The sequence below is a fragment of the Monodon monoceros genome, unplaced genomic scaffold, assembly GCF_005190385.1.
Source record: "Monodon monoceros isolate NGI ecotype Baffin Bay Population unplaced genomic scaffold, NGI_Narwhal_1 Super_Scaffold_3, whole genome shotgun sequence".
Taxonomy (NCBI): domain Eukaryota; kingdom Metazoa; phylum Chordata; class Mammalia; order Artiodactyla; family Monodontidae; genus Monodon; species Monodon monoceros.
The window spans coordinates 63,435,072-63,456,892 of NW_021703780.1; the positions used below are offsets into that span (position 1 = coordinate 63,435,072).

General features: G+C 48.4%; 1 protein-coding gene across 1 annotated transcript in view; it reads right to left on the minus strand.

The window, feature by feature from the left end:
• The window catches only part of SHISA5 (shisa family member 5), an 18,937-nt gene extending 6,776 nt beyond the window's left edge, over nt 1-12,161 (minus strand). The window contains exons 1-3 of the mRNA XM_029243240.1: nt 12,021-12,161; nt 8,417-8,573; nt 490-573 (exon numbers count right to left, since the gene is read on the minus strand). Coding sequence (XP_029099073.1) covers nt 490-573; nt 8,417-8,573; nt 12,021-12,090 — 311 coding nt within the window. The 5' untranslated portion in view covers nt 12,091-12,161. The remainder of the gene's footprint in view (nt 1-489; nt 574-8,416; nt 8,574-12,020) is intronic.
• Nucleotides 12,162-21,821: the final 9,660 nt, after the last annotated feature.

Below are 21,821 nucleotides of genomic sequence, written 5' to 3' on the forward strand. Positions count from 1 at the left end.
TGTGGGGTAAAGATGCTGGGATAACTGATGATGCCCGTCTCTGTGTCAGGGTTTGTGGGTCGTGGTTATTGTCAGGGCCTCTCCCCACCACTGCACCCAGCACCACCACTGTACCATCACCACACACTCAGCATTGTAGCCCCCATCATCTCATCCCTGCCACCACTGCCGCATCACTATCACCGTTTGCCACTATCATCCCCATCACCTACATCCATAGGTCACCTGTGCCCACACCATGACCTAGGTCAATATGAACACCCACACCTGGCCTTTCCATCGTGAACCCCCAACCACAGTCCCCCCATCCCTGGCACAATGATGAAGACACCCAACACAAGGATCAAAGGTCCTGGAGGTCAGATATGGTGACAGCTTCCCTGAGGCTCTAGCCCAAGGACTCTGTGCCATCCCAGTCCCCACAGCCCTCCTGAGCCCCCCTTGTCACCTCTTCCAGGAAGGTGTACCCAGACTGCAGGTTTTATTTACCCAGACATGGGGTCGCTGTCCAGGCTAGAGCGAAACTTCAGTGTTGAGCCCAGCTGTTCCGGTGGCTCCACATTGGTGAGGATGCTGCAAAAAGGAAACCTCACAATTAACATGACTGCGCCCCACCCAGCACACCGAGAACGAACAAACACTAACTTAGCACACACACAGAACATGCATGAAAGCCAGCCCCATACTGGGCCAGAGAAGTAGCCCCGGGGGCCTCTGGAGGACAGATATCACACACACCAAGATCTCAGGCTACAAAGCCACACATCCTTCTAAAGTGCACATCGAACATTCTCTAGGACAGACCACATGTGAGGCCACAAAACCAGTCTCAAGAGATCTGAAAAGACAGTTATCATACAAAGTATCTTCAATCACAATGGGATGAAGTTATAAATCAGTAACAAAAGACACACGCTACAAAGTTAAAGAAAAAAATCCCAAAAAAACCCCCTCATACCTTGGGAAACTAACATATTACAGCAACAACAACAACAAAAGAGCTGTGGCTTAAATAAGAAATCATAGAGGAAATTAAGAAATCTGTAAAACTGAATGATAATAAAAATACCACTGGTCAAAATTTGTGAAACACAGCTAAAGGGTTCTTAGAGGGAAATTATAGCTTTAATACTGAGATGGTAGTAAACTGAAGAAGATGGGGAAAATGTAATAGAACAAACCCTCCAAATAAGGAAGGAATTAATAAAGATAACTGCAAAAATAAAAGAGAATAGCAGCCGTGGAAAATAAGAGAAGATTAACAGAACCAAAGCTGGTGGACCTCTGGCAAGACAAATCAAGAAAAGGAGAAAAGACGCAAAAAGATAAAAATACAGAATGAAAAGGGGTAAACTACAGACACAAGAGAGATTTTAAAAATAATAACTGTCTGGGAATTCTCTGGTGGTCCAGTGATTAGGACTTGGCGCTCTCACTGCCGAGGCCTGGGTCCAATCCCTGGTCAGGGAGCTAAGATCCCACAAGCCTCATGGTGCGGCCCCCCTCCCCAAAATGATAATAACTGTTTGAATTGAACAAACCACCTGTGAAAAGGCATTTTTGAAACAAATGGAGGCAACTGAAGACAGACTAGTACAGAAAGCTATTAATGAACTGCTGTTAATTGTGCCAAGTGTGTTCCTGATATATAATTATATTTCTTTTTAAAGGACTCACTTCTGCAGATAACTAATATTTAAGGAGAAATTTTTATGCCTGGGATGGGTTTTAAAATAATCCAGAAAACAAAAGTAGTGGGAGGTATATGGAACACTAATGTCAGAGTATTGATAACTATGAGAGCAGGTGATGGATATATTATTCTCTCTGCTTTTGTATGTATTTGAAAATTCTCAAAATAAATTCTCAACAAATTAACAAAATAAAATTCAAGAAACAAAGAAAAAAATGCAAGAGCATTAGGAACAACTATACGGTACTAAATCTGAAGGACAAGTAAAGCTGAGAAGAAAATATTCTTTAAAACTTCAGTGTGTGTGCTTTGGCAAGCAATAACAAGAGTAAAGCACACCAAGCTGGGATGCAGGGAGGGCGGGGGGAGTGTGTGGCTGGGAAGAGACTTCCATGGAGGTGGGCCTGGCATCTGAAGCCCCTTTTCTCCTGGGGGCATTAGCCTATTTCAGAGGGGCAGCTGAGAGCAGCATTTCTGAAAACCTCAGGTGGCAGAAATTATATCCAGAGGCCAGCAGGTGGGCAAGCCCTGATGATTCCCACTCACTTGGGCTGGGTCCTGAAAAGCAAGGAGAAACTCAGCATGAGTTTCTCAGCTCAGCTCTGCAATTAGGCCAAGGTGACCTTAGAGTGCTCATGTCCCTGGCAAAAGCAATATCAATCCTCCCTGGAGGAAGTCCTAAGGTCCAAATGTCTACAATCAATTTTGCAAATGCAATGTTTGGCACACAACTGAAGATTTTCAGGAACACTAGGACACTAGACAACATGACTAGAAAACAACAGAAACAACTGAAATATCCACAAGGGCTTTAAATATTGAAGTTATCACACCCTAACATTAAAACAAAACATACTTTAAGATAACTAATAAGAACCTGCTTTATAAAAATGAAATTAAGTTTAAAAAAAATACTTTGGGACTTCCCTGGTGGCACAGTGGATAAGATTCTGTGCTCTCAATGCAGGAGGCCCTCATCAGGGAACTAGATCCCACACACATGCTACAACTAAGAGTTCGCATGCCACAACTAAGGAGCCCGTGTGCCTCAAATAAGAAGCTCACATGCCACAACTAAGGAGCCCACCTGCTGCAACTAAGGAGCCAGCGAGCTGCAACTAAGTAGCCCACCTGCCACAACTAAGACCCAGTGCAACCAAATAAGTAAATAAATATTAAAAAAAAAAACAAAACATACTTTGTTCAAGGAGATGAAAGGAAAAAAATTAAGCAGTTTAGGAGAACTTGAAATATAAAAAAGAAACAAAAATTCTAGAACTAAAAAATTACACAAAAAAATAGTAATTTATGGGCTTCCCTGGTGGCACAGTGGTTGAGAGTCCACCTGCCGATGCAGGGGACGCAGGTTCGTGCCCCGGTCCCGGAAGATCCCACATGCTGTGGAGCGGCTGAGCCTGTGCGTCCAGAGCCTGTGCTCTGCAACAGGAGAGGCCACAACAGTGAGAGGCCCGCGTACCGCAAAAAATAATAATAAAATAAAATAATAATAATAATTTATTAGACACAGTGCAAGATATAATTAAACAACTGGAGGATAGGCCCAAACAAATATATGTACACTAAAGCCTGGAGACACAAAAAGATGGTAAATGTAAATACAAAAGAGAGTAGGTAAAATACGAAATACAATTTACAAAAGGTCTTACAGGTGTGTAACTAGAGTCCTAGAGGGAGAAGTGTGAGAATGGGGCAGAAGCAATATTTAAAAAGATGATGGCTGGAGTTACTCAGTTTTCCTGGATATCTCCCATAAATGCAGGAGATATACATGCTATTAAAATTGTTTGTTTTTCTCCTAGCAAAAACAAAAACAAAAAAAACAAGCCAACAATTCCAGAAGTACTGTGAACCCCAAGCAGCAAAAATTCAAAGAAAAGCACACTTAGGCACATCATAGTAAAACTGCTGAAAACCAAATACAAAGAGGAAAAACTTAAAAATTAGTCAGAGAAAAGATATGTTGCTTGCAAAGGAGCAATAATAAAGCCATCAGCTGATTACTCACCAGGACTTAATGGAATGAGGGAACTTCCCTTGTGGTCCAGTGGCTAAGACTCTGCCTTCCCAATGCAGTGGGCCTGGTCAGGGAACTACATCCCATATGCCACAACTAAAAGATCCCACACGCCACAATGAAGACCCGACGCAGCCAAATAAATAAATAAATATTTTTTTTAAAAAAAAGAAGACAATGGAATGAAAGCTTCAAAGTGCTGAACTTTGGGGCTTCCCTGGTGGTGCAGTGGTTAAGAATCTGCCTGCCAATGCAGGGTACATGGGTTTGAGCCCTGGTCCGGGAAGATCCCACATGCCACAGAGCAACTAAGCCTGTGTGCCACAAATACTAAGCCTGCACTCTAGAGCCCGCGAGCGACAACTACTGAGCCTGCACGCCTAGAACCCATGCTCCACAACAAGAGAAGCCACCATAATGAGAAGCCCACAGACTGCAACGAAGAGTAGCCCCCGCTCGCCACAACTAGAGAAAGCCCGCGTGCAGCAACGAAGACCCAATGCCGCCAAAAATAAATAAATAAATTTATAAAAAACAAATAAATAAATTGATCTTTAAAAAAAAAGTGCTGAAATTTGATAACTTCAAAGTGCTGAAAGTTAATAACTGCCAACCTAGAAATCTATAACGAGGAAAAATATCCTTTAAGAAAGAATGTAGGACTTCTCTGGTGACTCAGTGATTAAGAATCCGCCTGCCAGGGCTTCCTTGGTGGCGCAGTGGTTAAGAATCCTCCTGTCAATGCAGGGGACATGGGTTTGAGCCCTGGTCCAGGAAGATCCCACATGCCACAGAGCAACTAAGCCTGGGCACCACAACTACTGAGCCTGAGCTTTAGAGCCCGCAAGCCACAACTACTGAAGCTTGTATGCCTAGAGCCTGTGCTCCGCAACAAGAGAAGCCACCGCAATGAGAAGCCCGCGCACCGCAATGAAGAGTAGCCCTGGCTCGCTGCAACTAGAGAAAGCCCACACACAGCAACGAAGACCCAACGCAGCCAAAAATAAATTAATTAATTAATTTTTTAAAAAATCACTTAGACAATATTGAAGAATATCAAAGATTATTATAAAGACACAGTAATTGAGTCTGCTTTAGCCCAGGGATAGACAAACAGACCAATGTAACATAATAGAGAACCTAGAGACAGACACGCATATGTGGACACTCAATCTGTAACAAACTTGGCACTGTAGAGTGACAGAAAAAAAGGATAGTTTTCTCAATAAGTGGCACTGGGTCAACTGAATACCCAAATTAAAAAATGAAATTTGATCTCTACTTACATGCACTACTACTACTAGGCATACTTAAAAGAAATCCATATACATGTGCACTAAAAGATATGTACAAAGATGCTCAAAGCAGCATTATTTGTTATAGTGAAAGGAAGGAAGGAAGGAAGGAAGGAAGGAAGGAAGGAAGTGAGGGAGGGAGGGAGGGAGGGAGGGAGGAAAGGAAGAAACAATCCAGATGTCCATCAACATTAAAATGGATCAACTGTGGTATAAAACTTAACATACACCAATGGAAATGAACAGACAACACAACATGGATGAAACTCACATGTTGAGAGAAAGAAACCAGATAGGAAATAGATGTATGATGTCATGTGTATGTCTGTGTGTGTGTGTGTTTGTCTGTGTGTGTGTGTGTGTGTTTAACAGGTATAGCAGTTTAATGGTTACCTTTGGGGATAACAGAGGGAATACTGATTGGTAAGTAACATGAGGGGGCTTCTGGGATGCTGTGATGTGCTAATTCTTGCCCTGGATAGGTGGTGGTTACGTGGATGTGGATGTGTTTACTCTGCAGTAATTCACTGAACTGTACACTTTATATTTGTGTACTTTTATGTATGTATGATATATACTGCCCCCAACCCCAATAAAAAAACTAAACTATAGAACTTAGGGATGCATGTTTGGGTATTACAGCTCTAAAGAAAAGCAAGGCTATATAAAAGTTAAGAATTATCACTATCTTAGTGGGATGAGAGGAGAGACAGTGATTGGGAGTAAGCTCAACAGGACTTCTGATGTCTTGACCTGCATAGTGGTCATGCAGATATTTGCTTTGTGATAAATCACTGAGTTGTACATTTATTTTAATGCAGTTTTCTGTATGTGAATTATATGTTACAACATAACAGAACATAAAACAATCTCAAGGAATGAGTTTAACAGCAGATTAGACACTTGAAGAATTGAATGAACTGAAAGGTTAGAAGACATTATCCAGAATGCAGCCGAGAGATGAAAATATGGAAGAGAGACTAGGAGATGTGGACACTGGAGGAGAAGATGCAGCATGTATAAATGGAGTCCCAGAAGGAAAGGAGAAGGAGGAAGGGCAATACTTAAAGAATAGCAGATTATTTTCTAGAACTAATGAAAGACACTAAACCACAGACTTAAGAAGCTCAAACATAACATCATAAATTTTGAAAAATCTATACCTAGATATATCATAGTGTAACTGAAGAATACCAAAGACAAGAAAAGAAAAATCTTAAAAAGCTGTCATAAGGAAAGAAAAAGATTTCTTTTAAATGATGGACAACTGACTATTGAGCTGATGTCTCAACAGAGATAATGGAAGTCAGAGAAAATAACCATCAACTTAAGTCCTGCTCAGATAAAATATTCTTTAAGAATGAGATCAATATAATTTACCATATTAACAGAATAAAAATAGAAAAATCATCCAATTATCTCTAAAGATGCAGGAAAAATATTTGACAAAATTCAAGATCCCTTCATGATTAAAACTCCAAGCAAACTGGGAACAGAAGGGAACTTCCTCAACCCAATAAAGGGCACCTATGAAAAAGCTACAGCTAACATCATACCTAATAGTGAATGCTTTCTCCCTAAAATTGAGAACAAGACAGGGATGTCTGTTCTCACCATTTCTATTCATTATACTGGAGGTTCTGGCCAGTGTGATGAGACAAGAAAAAATAAAAGTATACAGATTGAAAAAGAAGTAAACATGGGACTTCCCTGGTGGTGTAGTCATTAAGAATCTGCCTGCCAATGCAGGGGACACGGGTTCAAGCCCTGGTCCGAGAAGATCCCACATGCCTCAGAGCAACTAAGCCCATGGGCCACAACTACTGAGCCTGCGGTCTAGAGCCCACAAGCCACAACTACTGAGCCCACATGCCACAACTACTGAGCCCACATGCCACAACTACTGAAGCCCATGCACCTAGAGCCCGTGCTTCACAACAAGAGAAGCCACCGCAATGAGAAGCCCGCAAACCTCAAAGAAGAGCAGCCCCCACTTGCCGCAACTAAAGAAAGCTCGCACGCAGCAACAAAGACCCAATGCAGCCAATAAATAAATAAAGAAAACGAAGTAAACAACAGAAGAAAAAAATGGAATGAAAACAAACCAAAACAATACAGTAAGTGAAAAAGAAAGAAATATAGAACAAGAGAGACAAATATAAAGCACAAAACAAGATAGCAAATATTGAATGTAATCCCAGAAATACCAATAATTACATTAAACTTAAATGGAATAAATCCTCCTGTTTTTTAAAGCTACCAGAATAATTTTTTTTAAAAAAAAGAAAGAAAGAAGACACTTATAAAATGTAAAGACAGCAAAAGGGTAGCAGTAAAACGGTAGAATATGATCCATCAGGCATACAGCCTGGTGTCGCCATTCCCCAGGGAACTTTGCAACTCCTTAGTCAGTAACTACATGCATGTCTCTGACCTGGCAATTCGCTCCACTGTACTTGGCAAGAAATTCTCACATGGCTCTGTAAAGGAGGAAGTATATGAGGATGCCCACCACAGTAATCTATGACAGCAAGTTCTGGACTCACACCACAAAGAATACATGGCAGTGATGGGCACAGGCCAGGTGTACACACAGCAATGTGGATGCGTCTTACGAACACTGCACTGACTGCAAAAAGTAAGAGGGTTCACTGTGCCCACAGAATATAAACTTTGCAACACAAATAATCGAAAGAATACAACAGACTGACTGGTTGCCTACAGAATAAGAGGGGAATGGAATGGTCATGGTAGATTAAAATAACATGGTGTAAGATGGTGGAGGGCTGGTCTTGCCCAGACCAATGATGGTCACCTGCCATGAGCTGAGCAGTGTGACTACCTCAACCCTCTATACCTGTGGCCGAACACAAACAAAACACACAGTGTGGCAAAGGGAGACACACACAGGGTCCTAGAACCTTGGTTCCAGCCTATGAAACAGTTTAAACCCAAGATGCAGTGTAAATCCACGGGCCATGGCAAGAGGACAAAGGCATGGCCCACAGTGGGCTACACACCCATGCACTATGCCCTCCAGGGTCCACAAGATGATACCTGCACAAATCACGTACAACCCCCCACCAGGTGCACACACACACTGCGAGGTACACTCATGCCAAGGTGTCCACCCTGAGGACACGTTGGTACAAGTACACGCCCAGGGGTGAGCCACAGGGCCCGCTGAGGCCACCAACCCCTGAGAAACCTGCTCAGCCCTCGAGAGTGGGGGAGAGAGGAACAAGGGACTACCTGAGCAGGGTCTGGGGAGTCCAGCCCAGGACAAGGACTCCCCAGTCCCCCACCCTCAGTGATCTGCCACCATCTCGAGAGGGCTGAGAGGAAAGATGGGCAGGCTCAGGCTGCCTACCTTGTGACCTCCGATGCACCCACCTGGCCTCCGGAACACCACATTCTTCCCCATTCCACACAAATTTCTTCAGCACATCAGAGCAGCAGTACTGGTCATAACAGGTGCCACAGCAGAAATCAGGACAGAACTTGGGGAAGAGGTTGTGTCCAGCGGAAACCATACACACCTCACTGTGGGCTGAAACAGAGAAACACACCGTTCATCTGTGGCCATGGGGCCAGGCCTCCGCCCTGTCCCAGTCAATACAGCCCCTTCCCCAGCAAGGCCAGCAGGTCCCAGCATACCAAGCCATCTCTGAGCCATCCCACTCATTGGCCACCTCTGGCCACTGCCCCAACCAGCCTTTCCCTCTCCCCTGGGCCACAGCAGAGGTGCCAACCTGGGCTCCCTGCCTCTCCCACCAGTCCACTTGCCCTCCAGATGGGACAGTGAACTTTCTACGTGTGAGTCTGACTGGGCCACTCCCCACTCTCAGGCCATGGGATCAAGCCCAGAGTCCACAAAGCAGGGTCCAGACTACAAAGGACCTTGAAGGTCACCCCCTTCTCTGCCAGTATTCTACCTGTTTCCCATCCTCCACCTTCAAATCTACCTACCCATCAAGGCCTTACTCCAGGCCCCCTCCTACAGAAGCCACCCAAGCCCAGCAGTCCCAGTTGCTGGGGACCAGGCCCTGGACTGACCTGTTCTTTTTATTTTTTTTGGCCACACTGCATGGCATGCGGGATCTTAGTTCCCCCCTATATTGGGAGCGCGAAGTGGACTGACCCGTTCTTTTTTTTTTAATATTTTTTTTATTAATTTATTTTATTTACTATTTTTTATTTTTGGTTGCATTGGGTCTTTGTTGCTGTGCACGGGCTTTCTCTAGTTGCGATGAGCGGGGGCTACTCTTCGTTGCAGTGTGCGGGCTTACTGTGGTGCCTTCTCTTGTGGAGCACGGGCTACAGAAGCACAGGCTTCAGTAGTTGTGGCTCGTGGGCTCAGTAGTTGTGGCTTGAGGGTTCTAGAGTGCAGGCTCAGTAGTTGTGGCGCACGGGCTTAGTTGCTCCACGGCATGTGGGATCTTCCCGGACCAGGGCTCGAGCCCGTGTCCCCTGCATTGGCAGGTGGGCTCTTAACCACTGCGCCACCAGGCGAGCCCAGACTGACCCATTCTTAATCCTCACTCCCTGTCCCTACCGCTCAGCCGCAGCAGCCTCAGTCCCTGCTGGACACTACGACTTCAGGAGCCGGCCCTCACAGACTATAGCTTTACAGCAGGCTGCCTCCTGACCAATTCACCATGGGCCACAGTCACTCCCACCACAGAAGTGTCCATGCGGTACTTAGCCCTGGGCTGGGCCTGCAGTAGGCACCTAAGAAATGTTTGTGCCCTCAGAGGCCAGGGCTCTGAGGCAATGGCACCATGTGGAGCCCCAGAACCATCACAAGGCTCTTAGTCAGAGGTGGGGTCTAAGTATACCTGGCTGACAAGTGTGGAAAATGACCACAAAGTTTGCAAACTTCCAGGAAGATGTTACGGCCAAATGTTCCCACGCATCCTTTGGCTACATTAGCACAGATCTAGTGCCCACCAGCAGGAAAGAATGGTCCTGGATTCTGCCTAGACAGGCCCCAGATGGAACACCCAGTCCAGGAAGGCCCAGATGACTATGGTAGGCTGGGGATAGTCCTGATAAACCCTGAGGTAGAAAGTCCTGGCACAGCACTGGGACTCTAAAGACCCAGCCTGGTCATGCCCCCAGGGCAGTGGGCAGTGTCTAGAGACCCAGCCTGGTTGGTATATTGAAAGGGAAAATTTGTCACCCCTAAATATTTCTCTTTGGGGACTTCCCTGGCAATCCACTGTTAAGACTTCGCCTTCCAATGCAGGGGTGTGGGTTCGATCCCTGATCGGGGAGCTAAGATCCTACAGGCCTCGTGGCCAAAAAACCAACACACAAAACAGAAGCAATATTGTAATAAATTCAATAAAGACTTTAAAATTGGTCCACATCCAAATAAATAACTAAATAAATATTCCTCTTTGGCCTAGGGATTATTTTAAGCAGATTAGTTTTAAGAAACTGCAGACATAGGAGAAGCTCTGAAAACTAAGAAGTTACCCTTTTGCAATAGACATTTGTAAGTATAAAGGAAATCTCCATTTGTAAGTGTATCTCCTCGCTGTACTAGGAAGAGGGGGTTGACCTTATCTCTAGAATCAATGCTGAAGGCATAGATTTAAATCTGCATAACAACCTTACCCTTGTTTACTGGGCTATTCCTGGTAACTTCCCATAACTGACCCCCAATATCCTTTTTTGCCTTTAGCTCAAGATGGTACTTAAGGTGAGGGCTTCCACCATTTGGGGGAGTTACTTAGTTTTCCTGTGTCTCTCTCATGCATACAGGAGGTATGCAGTTAAACTTTTGTTTTTCTCCTGTTAATCTGTCTTACATCAATTTAATTATTAGACCAGTCAAAGAACCTAGATGGCAAGAAGGGAAAATGTTTCCTCCCCCACAGTATCATGCACCCTGGGGCCACTGACAGAGCAAGGTCCAAAGACAGAGGCACTGACTGACCTCCTTGAGAAGGGACAACCAGGAACGGGGTGGTTGGTGGGGGAGATGCTTTATTCCTGGCAGCTCCAGGCAGAACCCTGCTCTGGGCAAAGCTGCAGGGCAGAGCATGGGACCACCAACAGGCCCAATGTAGCCAGCTGTCCACCTGCCAGCAGGTACGCTCAGCATAGCCCATGCTACTGGGAGGCTCGGGCAACCTACCTCCAGCAGGGCCATTACAGCCTTTACAGCCACAGCCCAGCCCAAGCGTCTAAGCTGGGCCTGAAGATACATACAGGTGAGTCTGTTTGAGCCAAAAGCCCATGACACAAATGTTCTTCTGATGCCCAGACGCTCTGAACCAGGCTGTCCAGACCTCCCTGGACCAGAGAACAGGGCTCTACCTTCTCACTTTCCCAGGTCCTCCAGATTCGTCCACAGTCCCAAGGAAATAAAGTCCTTCCCTTGGAGGAAACCACCCACCCCAGAAGGATTTTTGGCTTCCTATGGAGGTGGGTGGGGGCAGTGCGCTTTTCCAATCCCTACCCCTGAAAGGCCCCCAGCCTTGCTTCCGCCGTCTGTGATTCATCCGTCTACAATCAACACACACAGTTAGTGTGTCTCCTCCAACCCTGGGGGCCAGCTTCAGCAGTCTCCAGGAATACCAGGGCCATGGAGGCAGAGTGTGGAGGTTCCCAGCCAATAAACAGAGGCTGAGGGAAGGCCTCTGATGGAGAGGCCAGGCCTCCCTGCTGCCACCATGCCCCGCTAAGGGCAGGCAGGGAATCCTACCCACCCCCTTGGAACACTCTAGGACAGACACCCCCACCCTCCCCATTCTAGGACAGAACAATGATGGCAGCTGCCTGGGGTCTGGGCAGTGTCAGTGCTGACGGGAGGGAGGCTGAAGTGGAGGAGAGACCAGTCGTGGGGTCCGCTAACTGCCTCGAAGTTATTAGGGCTCGTTTGGGGTCACTGCGGGGACGGCGCTGCCCGGGCTCCTACCAGGGACGGCGCGGACGTGGCCACCCCCCATGCCTGCCAGGGATAAACTCCCCCACCGCCAAGACTCACCACCCGGAGGCGCTGGTAGCAGCAACAGCAACAGCAGCAGGATCCGAGGCGCTGGGGCCGGCGCGGCCATGGCTGGGCGGGTGGGCGGACGGACTGACGGTCGTAGCGCGACCGTAGCCTCAGCGACCCGCGCGGCCACCCGCTTCCTCGCCTCGCCTCGCCTCGCCCCGCCCCGCCCCGCCCCTGCCCGGCCCGGCCGTTCCGGGAACCCCGCCCGGGAAGGAGGGGGGGGGGGAGGGCGAGAGAGGGTAAGCGGACACCCCTCCCAGCCTCGGGGCTAGGCACGGTCCGGTGTCGGCTCCTCGGTACCGGCTCTCAGACACAGGCGACCACCGAAGTTGACTTCGACTCTCGGGGCCCTGTCCGCCCACAACCCCAGTCCCCACCCTGGGGCCCGGAGGGGGTCTCTGAGGGGATCTGCTTCCTAGCACTTGAGTGCCTGTTGGGTCCTGCTGGCAGGCGGGACACAGCCCCTCCCCGCTCCTGGGGTTCCTCACTTGCCCCGGGCATCCTCACTCCCCGGGAGGTACCCGAGGACCAAGTGGGGTGGCTGGGGGACAGCGCCCAGAGCAGACCTCCGCACACAGTAGGCCCCTAACAGACGCTGGTTCCCTTCTGAAAGCCTAGTTTGGAGGCTTCGGGGACCCCATCTCTGAAGACACTCTATCACCCTGCCTCCTGCCACGACACCCACGACACCCCTAGCCCCGTGGTCACTCTACCCTGAGTCCAGGCAGGCTCACTCCTGCCTCAGGGCAAGTCTGGCTCCCATGGCCTGGTCTGAGGGAAAGGAACTGGCAGTTTCCAGACACACATTAAACCATCACCTGGCTCAGGATTGGGCCAGCAGGATTGGGCCATCCTTGTCTGCTGCCAGAGCAGGGTTCTCACAAGGCACCCTGAGATGCGGCCACGGCTAACAGGCCTCCACTGCCCCCTCACTGTGGGTCAGGGCATAAGGGAGCAGGACCCTATGGGGACTTCCCTGGACAGACCCCTCCCCCATATCCTCTGCTGTAGCTCCTCTCAGAAGTACCTAATCAGAAGTATCTGATGCACATTTCCTGAGTTGTTTTATAGATGCTAAAACTACCAACAAATGGAAGAAATTAACTACTTGATGATCATGAGCACCTAGCCCCAGGATTGATAATGTTAACACCTGTGACATGGCCCTGTTACTTCACCATCAACCAATCAGAGAATTGTGCACATGCTGATCACATACCCTGTGACTCCCCTCCTTCACCTGGCCTTTAAAAACACTTTGTCGAAACCCATGGGGAGTTGGGGTGTTTTTTTTTAAGTTTTTTAAAAAAATATTTATTTATTTTTGGCTGCATTGTATCTTAGTTGTGGCACACAGGCTTCTCTCTAGTTGTGGTGTGGGCTCAGTAGTTGTGGCACACAGGCTTAGTTGCTCTGTGGCATGTGGGATCTTAGTTCCCCGATCAGGGATTGAACCCATGTCCCCTGTATTGGAGGGCAGATTCTTAACCATTGGACCACCAGGGAAGTCCCACTTGGGGTGTTTTGAGCACTAGCTGCCCTGGACTCCTTGCTTGGTGCCCTGCAATAAACGCTGCACTTTCCTTCACCACAGTCAGTAGACTGGCTTTACTGCACTCAAGTCAGCAGACCCAAGTTTGGTTCTCAGTAACGAGTCCCCACAGAGTCAGGGATGGGGAGATGGACTACTGTCTTAGTCCCTTGGGGCAGCTATAACAAAACATCATAGATTCAGTTATAAATGACAAACATTTGTTTCTCTCAGTTCTGTAGGTTGGGAATTCCAAAATCAAGGTATCAGCTCATCTGTGTCCATTTAGAGCCTACTTCCTACCTAGTTCACAGATGACTTCTTTTCCCTGTGTTCTCAGGTGGCAGAAGAGGCAAAGGAGCTCACTGGGGCCTCTTTTATGAGTGCACCAATCCCATTCATGAGGGCTCCACCCTCATGGTCTAGTCACTTCCCCAAGGCACCAACTCCAAATACCACCACCTTGGGAGTCAGCAGTTGAACATGTGAATCTGGAGGGACACAAATATCCAGTCTATGGCAAGCATTCTTTTTTTGCCCAGAGTTTCTGACCTGCTGCCCACTCTGCACCTGCCACAGTTAAACTCATTACACTTAAGGCAGAAAACATGAAGTATCACACTAACCAGGCCCCTGAGCCAGTGTGTACATCCGGCATGCCACCACGTTTCTCACCTGAGGGCGGGGGCTTCACGTAACAAGGAGTGAGGCCCAAGGAGACAACTCGGGATGTCCTCAGTGCAGTTTCCCAGACCTAGGAGGCTAGGGTCCTCCTCTGGGCCTGGGTCCTCCATGGTCCCCCTCACCACTGGCCAGAGGGACTCAAGACTCAGCATGCTGTGCTGGGCACACTGTGGGGGCAGAGGGGTGACTGCCCCCAGGCAGGATGAGGGGCCCTCCCTGACACAGCCCAGCCTCATCCCAACCGGCTGCCTCTGCCCCCTCAGCTCCACAGTCTGAAGCTGAACACCGCCCAGGTCCCCCTTCCCCACGCACAGTGGCCACCACACACTCCCCTCCATGTCCACCTCGCCAGCCACCTTCTGAGGCCTGTTCCACACCATGGGTGCCCCGCCTTCTGCCTCCCACAGACTTGGTTTCGTTTCATAACTCAGTCCCTGCCCCCAGTCAAACTCCTAAGAGTTGTCCTTTTTTTTCTTCTAATTTTTACTGGGGGACTTCCCTGGCTGTCCAATGGTTAAGACTCCATGCTTCCACTGCAGGGGGTGCGGGTTCAATCCCTGGTCAGGGAACTAGGCTGCCGCATGCCACGTGGCCTAAATAAATAAATAAATTTGTATTGGAGTATAGTTGATTTACAAATGTTGTTTTAGTTTCAGGTGTACAGCAAAGTGAATCAGTTATACATATATCCACTTTTTTTAAGATTCTTTTCCCATATAGGCCATTACAGCTAAGAGTTGTCCTTTCTCACCTCCCATCACATGCCTTTGGCCTCTCATCCCCATCTAGGGGCTTCGCTCCTGGCCTAGTCCTCCCTGACTTTTTCAGTATTGGGTTCCCTCATGCCCCCTCATCTTCCCACACCTCAAAGACACCTGTGTTAAACCTTCATGGTTGAGCATAGTGGTGGCTCCAGGACCCACCCAGAGCTGTGCATGTGCAGGAGGGGGTGAGGCCAGGAAAACCCAGCGGCTTGGAAGTCACAGCCATACATCCAGCATGCATGTGCCCATGTGTGTGTTCCGGGGGAGGGGGGGAGGGGGGGGCAGAAACAGGCAGGGGTCCTTGTGAACAAGGCCTGTGAACTGGAAACTGTCACTTCCACAGGTTGCCTGAGGAAATCTGCTTCTCCCGGACAGAAACCAATCTCCCTGTGCCAAACTTTGGGGTCTCAACAAGACTAAGGAGTCCCACGTCCATTTAAGGACCCAGACCAGCTGGACTAGCTCAGCAAAACCATGCCAGGCCACAGGCGAGGGGCCGGCAGCTGGGGACCTTTGTGCTTGGCTCCACCCCCTCAGACAACCTTTCTTATCAGCCCCCGCCCCACCCCCTTTCATTCCAGTAGGTGCCCTCCCCTCCTGCTTGAGGCAGACCCTGCCTTAAATTCTGCCCCTTCCCCATCTGGCCTACCTGAAAGGCTCACACTTTATCTCAGGGCACAGCCCCCTGTGCCTCTTGTCGTCCTGTCCCAGGCCGGTGGCACCTCAGGCCCTCCCCTATGTCCTCACCCTCTCCCTCTGTACTTCTCCCTCACACTGCGTGCTGATGTCCTGGACCATCTGTTTGTCACCTTCCTTACCTCCCACCCACACCTCTCCTCTGGCCCTCCCCACTGCTCACATGCTCACCACCCACCAGCATCCCAAGGCACAGTGGACCCTGCCCTGTCCTCCCTCCCAGCCCTTTTGGCCTCCAAGAGTCTGCGCCCATCCACCACCATACTTGCCCTGAGGACTCCCAGAACTCCATCTCCAAAGACCTCCTCGGCTTCCACGGGCAACTCACTGTCCCCAAACCTCTGTCCCCATCTCTGCCTGGTCACCCAGGCATGCTGCCCAACTCTCTCCACGCTCTGCCACTTTCACCTCCAGAACATTCGTTTACCCACCACTGACCCAGCTCTGAACTCACCTGCTCCCCCCAATGCTTCCTGTGTGGATCTCCCTAGAGTACAAATCAGTCACACACCCTCGCTCTAAACCCTGCAATGGCTCCCTGTATCTCTTAAGACAAAGTCCTGATTTCAGTCCCATAGCACTGAATGGGGCTCCTTGTGCTTCCTTGCTCTCAGCACGCACCACGTGAATTCCGCCACCCTTTCTGGCTCCCAACTTAAACACCTCCTCCTCCAGGAAGCCTCTCAAGATGCCAAGTCTGGGTTAGGGCTCCCCTCAGTGTTCCCACAGCCCTTGTGAACCCCCAGCCCAGCACCAAACCTTGGGTTATGTGGGTGTCTTCTGCTACTTTGCGGGCTAAGTGAGGCTGGGACTATGTTTTCTGTATCCAGCACAGGGCCATGCACACAGCAGGTGCTAGATAATAACTGGAAAAGGAAATAAAGGATCTCCTTTAGCCCATTGACCACTTTCCCCTGAGCACCAGCCCGGAAACCACTCCCCCTGGGGGATGGGCTGCCTCAGCCTCCCCAGTCCCCTCTGTGGGTTCCACCCCACCCCCCACTCCCACTGCCCTAGCACGCATTATGCTGGACTATAGCTGTCTGTGCATCTACCTCCCTACCAACCACATCAACCTTAGTGCTGATGCCCATAGTAGATGCCTGTCCAGGCCCATCTTCTACTTTTCCCTCCACATCCACCCCCTATCCCACTCTGTCCTGGGGTTCCCTCTTTCTCTTTCTCCCTTCTCGTAGTCAGTCGTCAGGCTTAGTCAACAGAAGGCAGTTAAGTTGCAGGAGATCCGTCAGAGGGTGGGAGGAGAGTGCATGAATGGCACTGTTCCTTCCCTATTCCTTCCCCAAAGCTCCTGTGGGCCTTCAGACACACCACATCCCACCGCCAACACCACCCGCTCCACCTTCACAGCCACAGCTCGCCAGTCCCTCCATTCAGGGCCATAATGCTGAGAAATTATCTTGAGAGCCCCAGGGAGTGACTGATTTAAGAGATCCCTCTGGTAGACAGATTACAGTAGAAACTGAACAGGAGTGGGGGTCGGGGGTTGGGTTCCACCAGGTTCCACTAACCCTTCCCCTCCTGGGCCTTGACCCTGTGGGTTGTGGACAGGGAATGTTGCCTGACTTTCCTGTAAACAAAGAATGTTGCCCGCTATCCCAGTTCTACAAGAATCAAGCCATTAGCTACTGCAGCAACCCACGGATGGTGCACCTGAGGGGAATTCAGGATGGAGAAAAACAGGAAGCGTTCTGTGCTTTGGATACTGACCCTAGATAGTTAAGATGCATATCAAAGGAATAATTTCAATGAACCCAGGTCATTGCATGTTCCCATACATAGAAAAACATTAACTTGTCTGTTCTTTGTGATTAGTAATCTTGGTGTTCAACTACATATTTTTGTTTTTGTAGATCCTGGCTCCTCCCTTATCTCTTCAGAGCAATTCCTCAGAGCTTTCTGAGAGGCTGTCTTCTGGGCTTTAGTCCTCAGTAAGGTCCCACACAACTTTTAGGTTGTGCATTTTTCTTTAGTTCACAAGGCCTAGGGAAGGAAAGTGCTCCCAATGTTAGCCCCAGGTGCTGACACCCGAATTCACCCACGGCCCTTTTATTGGACTCTCCTCAAATACGCATAGTGTTAATAATGACTCTTTTCTGGGACTTCCCTGGTGGCTCAGTGGCCAAGACTGCGCTCCCAGTGCAGGGGTCCCAGGTTCGATTCCTGGTCAGGGAACTAGATCCCACATGCATGCCTCAGCTAAGAGTTCGCATGCCACAACTAAGGAGCCAGTGAGCCGCAACTAAGGAGCCCACCTGCCACAACTAAGACCCAGTGCAACCAAATAAATAAGTAAATATTTTTTTAAAAGACTATTTTCTGCTGGGACCTTTATGTGGCAGTCAAGCTGCATATGGGAACTCTGCATGGGGCCAAAGCAATACCCAATGATGCTCAGAAAGCCCAGTGTCCCACGGTGTGGGTGGCAGGGTGTGGGTGACATCAGCCCAGGACTGACCCACAGGGCCAGGAGTGTGTGAGCTAAGTAGAGCACAGCTCTCCTGCCATTCCTCTTCACCAGCACCTGGGCTCCCTTCCTCCATTTCAGAAGGCAGAAATGCCAGACATCCACTTCCCAGCTTCCTTTGCCCAAGGCCCAGCCAATCAGATGTACCCTCCTTGGAATCAGATGTACCTTCCCTAGAGTCAGACATACCTTCCCTGGAGTGTGCCTAGTGGGCTGGTGACCAGAGCCTCTGCAGTGGTGGGGGTCACAGCAGCCGGGTAGCAGCATGCAGTGTCTGCCAAAGCAGAACTGTGACTTGGGCATGGCCTCTTTGTCTTGTCCTCCTGTGCCCTTGGTGGTTCTGGGAGCTACACAAGTTCATTTTCATAAATTCCATTTCTGATTATGTTGGGCAGAGTCAGTTTCCTCCAACTGATAAAGTTGTCAGCAGGTGACCAGGGAAATGGGGGTGCATCCGGAGTGGACGTTTGCCTGGTTGGAGTTAAAGGCAGTGGAAATCCAGCCAGGATGAAGGGAAAGCCTTTGGCAACCCCAGCAGGCTGAGGAGACAGAGCTAGTACAGCCATCACTGGTGGTGTGGTACAGATCTTCCACGACTTACGATGGGGTTACTGATAAATCCCCTGTAAGCTGAAAATATCGTAAGTTGAAAATGTATTTAATACATCCAGGACATTGGTCGCCTCCTCAGTGAGGACTTCATACAACCCTGAACCACGCCCTCGGCTCTGTCCCAGCACCCTCTAATACACTACTTACCTCTTTACTGTGTCTTCCACCACTAGAATGTCAGCTCTGTGAGGGAGGGAGTTTGCCCCTGTGCTTACTGCTATATTCCTCCTGCTTAGCACATGGTAGGCACTTAATGTGTTGTTAATGAATTAAGTGAAATGAAGATGCATATGAAAGAATTAGAGGAATCAGATTGCAACCAACCTCCAGCCCTTCTCCACCTCCCTTGCCCACTGAAGCAAGGTGTCCTCCCATAAGACCTCGTGAGGGAGTTACTTTGCAAGGGGAGTCAACTCTTCTAATGCCCCTCCTCCCCAACTCCTTAAACTAGAGATGGATACCAGCATGTCTGGAGACCTTATTACAAAGTCAGACCCAGAGGGGATGGCTTATGTATCAAAAGAATTTAAGACTTTGGTATTTTACATTAGCTAAAATATACACACTATGTGGTGGGGGGGGGGGGAGACTGAGGCCCTAGACCATGGAGATAAGAACATCAGCTTAGTTAGGTTGGACTTCATCAATGCAGGTGAGCTTGCCAGGAACTTTGGATTCAATGTGCAGGCTTAAGCTACTGGGGGTTGTTCTGCCTGTCTGTTTGGTTGGCTGAAATGAAAACTGGGTCTCACTAAATGCAGTTGAGATGCCAAATGCTCCCTGGTGTAATGTAGAGGAAAGAACCCAAGGCCTCAGGAAGATTCACTCATTCATTCAAAACAAGTGTTGGACTGAATTTATCAGGGACAACTCACCTTCTCCCTGAGTCCCTGGAGACGACCCAGAACATAGTCCTTCACCAAGGCCCTAGGAAGTTCATCGCTGAGAAGTTTCCATTTGTCAGGGCTGCTGTAACAAAGTACCACACCCTGAGCGGCTCAAACAACAGAAACTTACTGTCTCATAGTTCTGGAGGCTGGAAGCCAGGATGTCAGCAGGATCCATGCTGTCTCTGAAGTTGCTGGGGAATTTTGGATTAGGGGCACACCCTACTCCAGTATGACTTCATCTTAATTTATGACACCTGCAACCACCCTATTTCTACACAAGGTCACATTATGAGGTACCGGGGGTTAGGTCTTCAATGTATTAATTTGGGGGACACAATTTGACCCATAAGTACCATAGTCACAGCTGTCCATGAGTCAGAGATTCTGGTTGGAGACACTATAGTTGAAATGCCTCCTTGATTTCAATGCAGATACCAGGATCTTTGGCAGGATCACCAGGCCCCTAATACAAAAACTGATGGGGAGGCCAGCAGAGCCCTACTGGATGTGTATGACAAAAGAACTAGAGGGCTGACCACCAGAGACCTGACTGCAGAGGATAGGATCTCTCACCAATTTTCCAGATAAGATCAGTTCACAAACCCAGGGGCCCTTGACGGAAGTGGGGTGGGTGCCCTTTAAGGTGGGCCCTGTGAAGACAGCCCAGCTTCATGCTGGTACTTTCCCCACAACCCTTCCCAAAGAGACCTGTGGCCATTAGCCAGGGTTTGACAGGTACCACTTCTGGTCTACCCCATTTTCCACTTTTAATAGAACAGTTTTTGTTTAAACAACAATGTGCCCAGTCCCAGGGGATGAATAATGATTGGTCTAAACCAAACATGGCAACTCGCCTTTACAGGTGATAATTATATTTTATTAATATATAATATACAACCATATTATAAATATAATTCAAATGTTGCTGAAACCTATGTCTTTGTAACAATATTTCATTCTATCCAAATATCCTCTGATCCTACCTGATGGCCACTGTTTCCTAGCAACCCAAAATGCTACAAAATTCTTCAGCCTAACCATATATAATCGCTCTTTCTAGGTTGTGGTAGAACAGTGAACCTGAAGAAAAATTCTGATAGTGTTATATTTCATTCCTTCTGTTGTTGCTTTGCTGTTGAAATCTTCAAAACCTTCTTCAGAAAGTGCAAGGAAGCCTCTAAGGAAGTCAGGTATCCACTCCAGGAACTCTGCCCGGAGACAGGGTGGGGACCATTCAGCGGTCCCCCAACCTCACCTACCAGGAAGACAGTCATAGCTGATACTACTCTGAGCCTGGGGATGAAGCCCAAGGGGTTCCTGTCATCCACTGTGACACAGCCACCCTCTGCCCTGACACACTAGGAAAGGCAAATGCCAGCAATGTTATGTCCATGGACGAAGACCCCTGCAACACCCCAGCCCCACGGCAGAAGGTGTAGAAAAGTCCAACAAAATTCTGAGGCATGGGGAGGAGGAGGGATAAATTAGAAGCTTCGGATTAACATATACATACTACTATATATAAAATAGATGACAAGGACCTACTGTATAGCACAGGGAACTCTACTCAATATTCTGTGATCACCTATATGGGAAAAGAATCTGAAAAAGAATGAATACATGTATACGTATAACTGAATCACTATGCTGTACACCTGAAACTAACACAACATTGTAAATCAACTATACTCCAATAGGACACGGGTTCGAGCCCTGGTCTGGGAAGATCCCACACGCCGTGGAGCAACTAAGTCCATGCACCACAACTACTGAGGTTGTGCTCTAGAGCCCATGAGCCACAACTACTGAGCCCGTGAGCCACAACTACTGAGCCCACATGCCACAACTACTGAAGCCCGTGCGCCTAGAGCCCGTGATCTGCACCAAGAGAAGCCACGGCAATGAGAAGCCCACGCACCACAAGGAAAAGTAGCCCCCGCTCACCACAACTAGAGAAAGCCTGCGCATAGCAACAAAGACCCAACACAGCCAAAATTAAAAATAAATAAATAAATAAATTTATTTTAAAAAAAACAACTATACTTCAATAAAATTTTTTTTTAAATGCAAAAGGAAAAAAAAATTCTGAGGCATAGGAAAGGGTGTCTCTTGTCACCACCTTCCCCACGC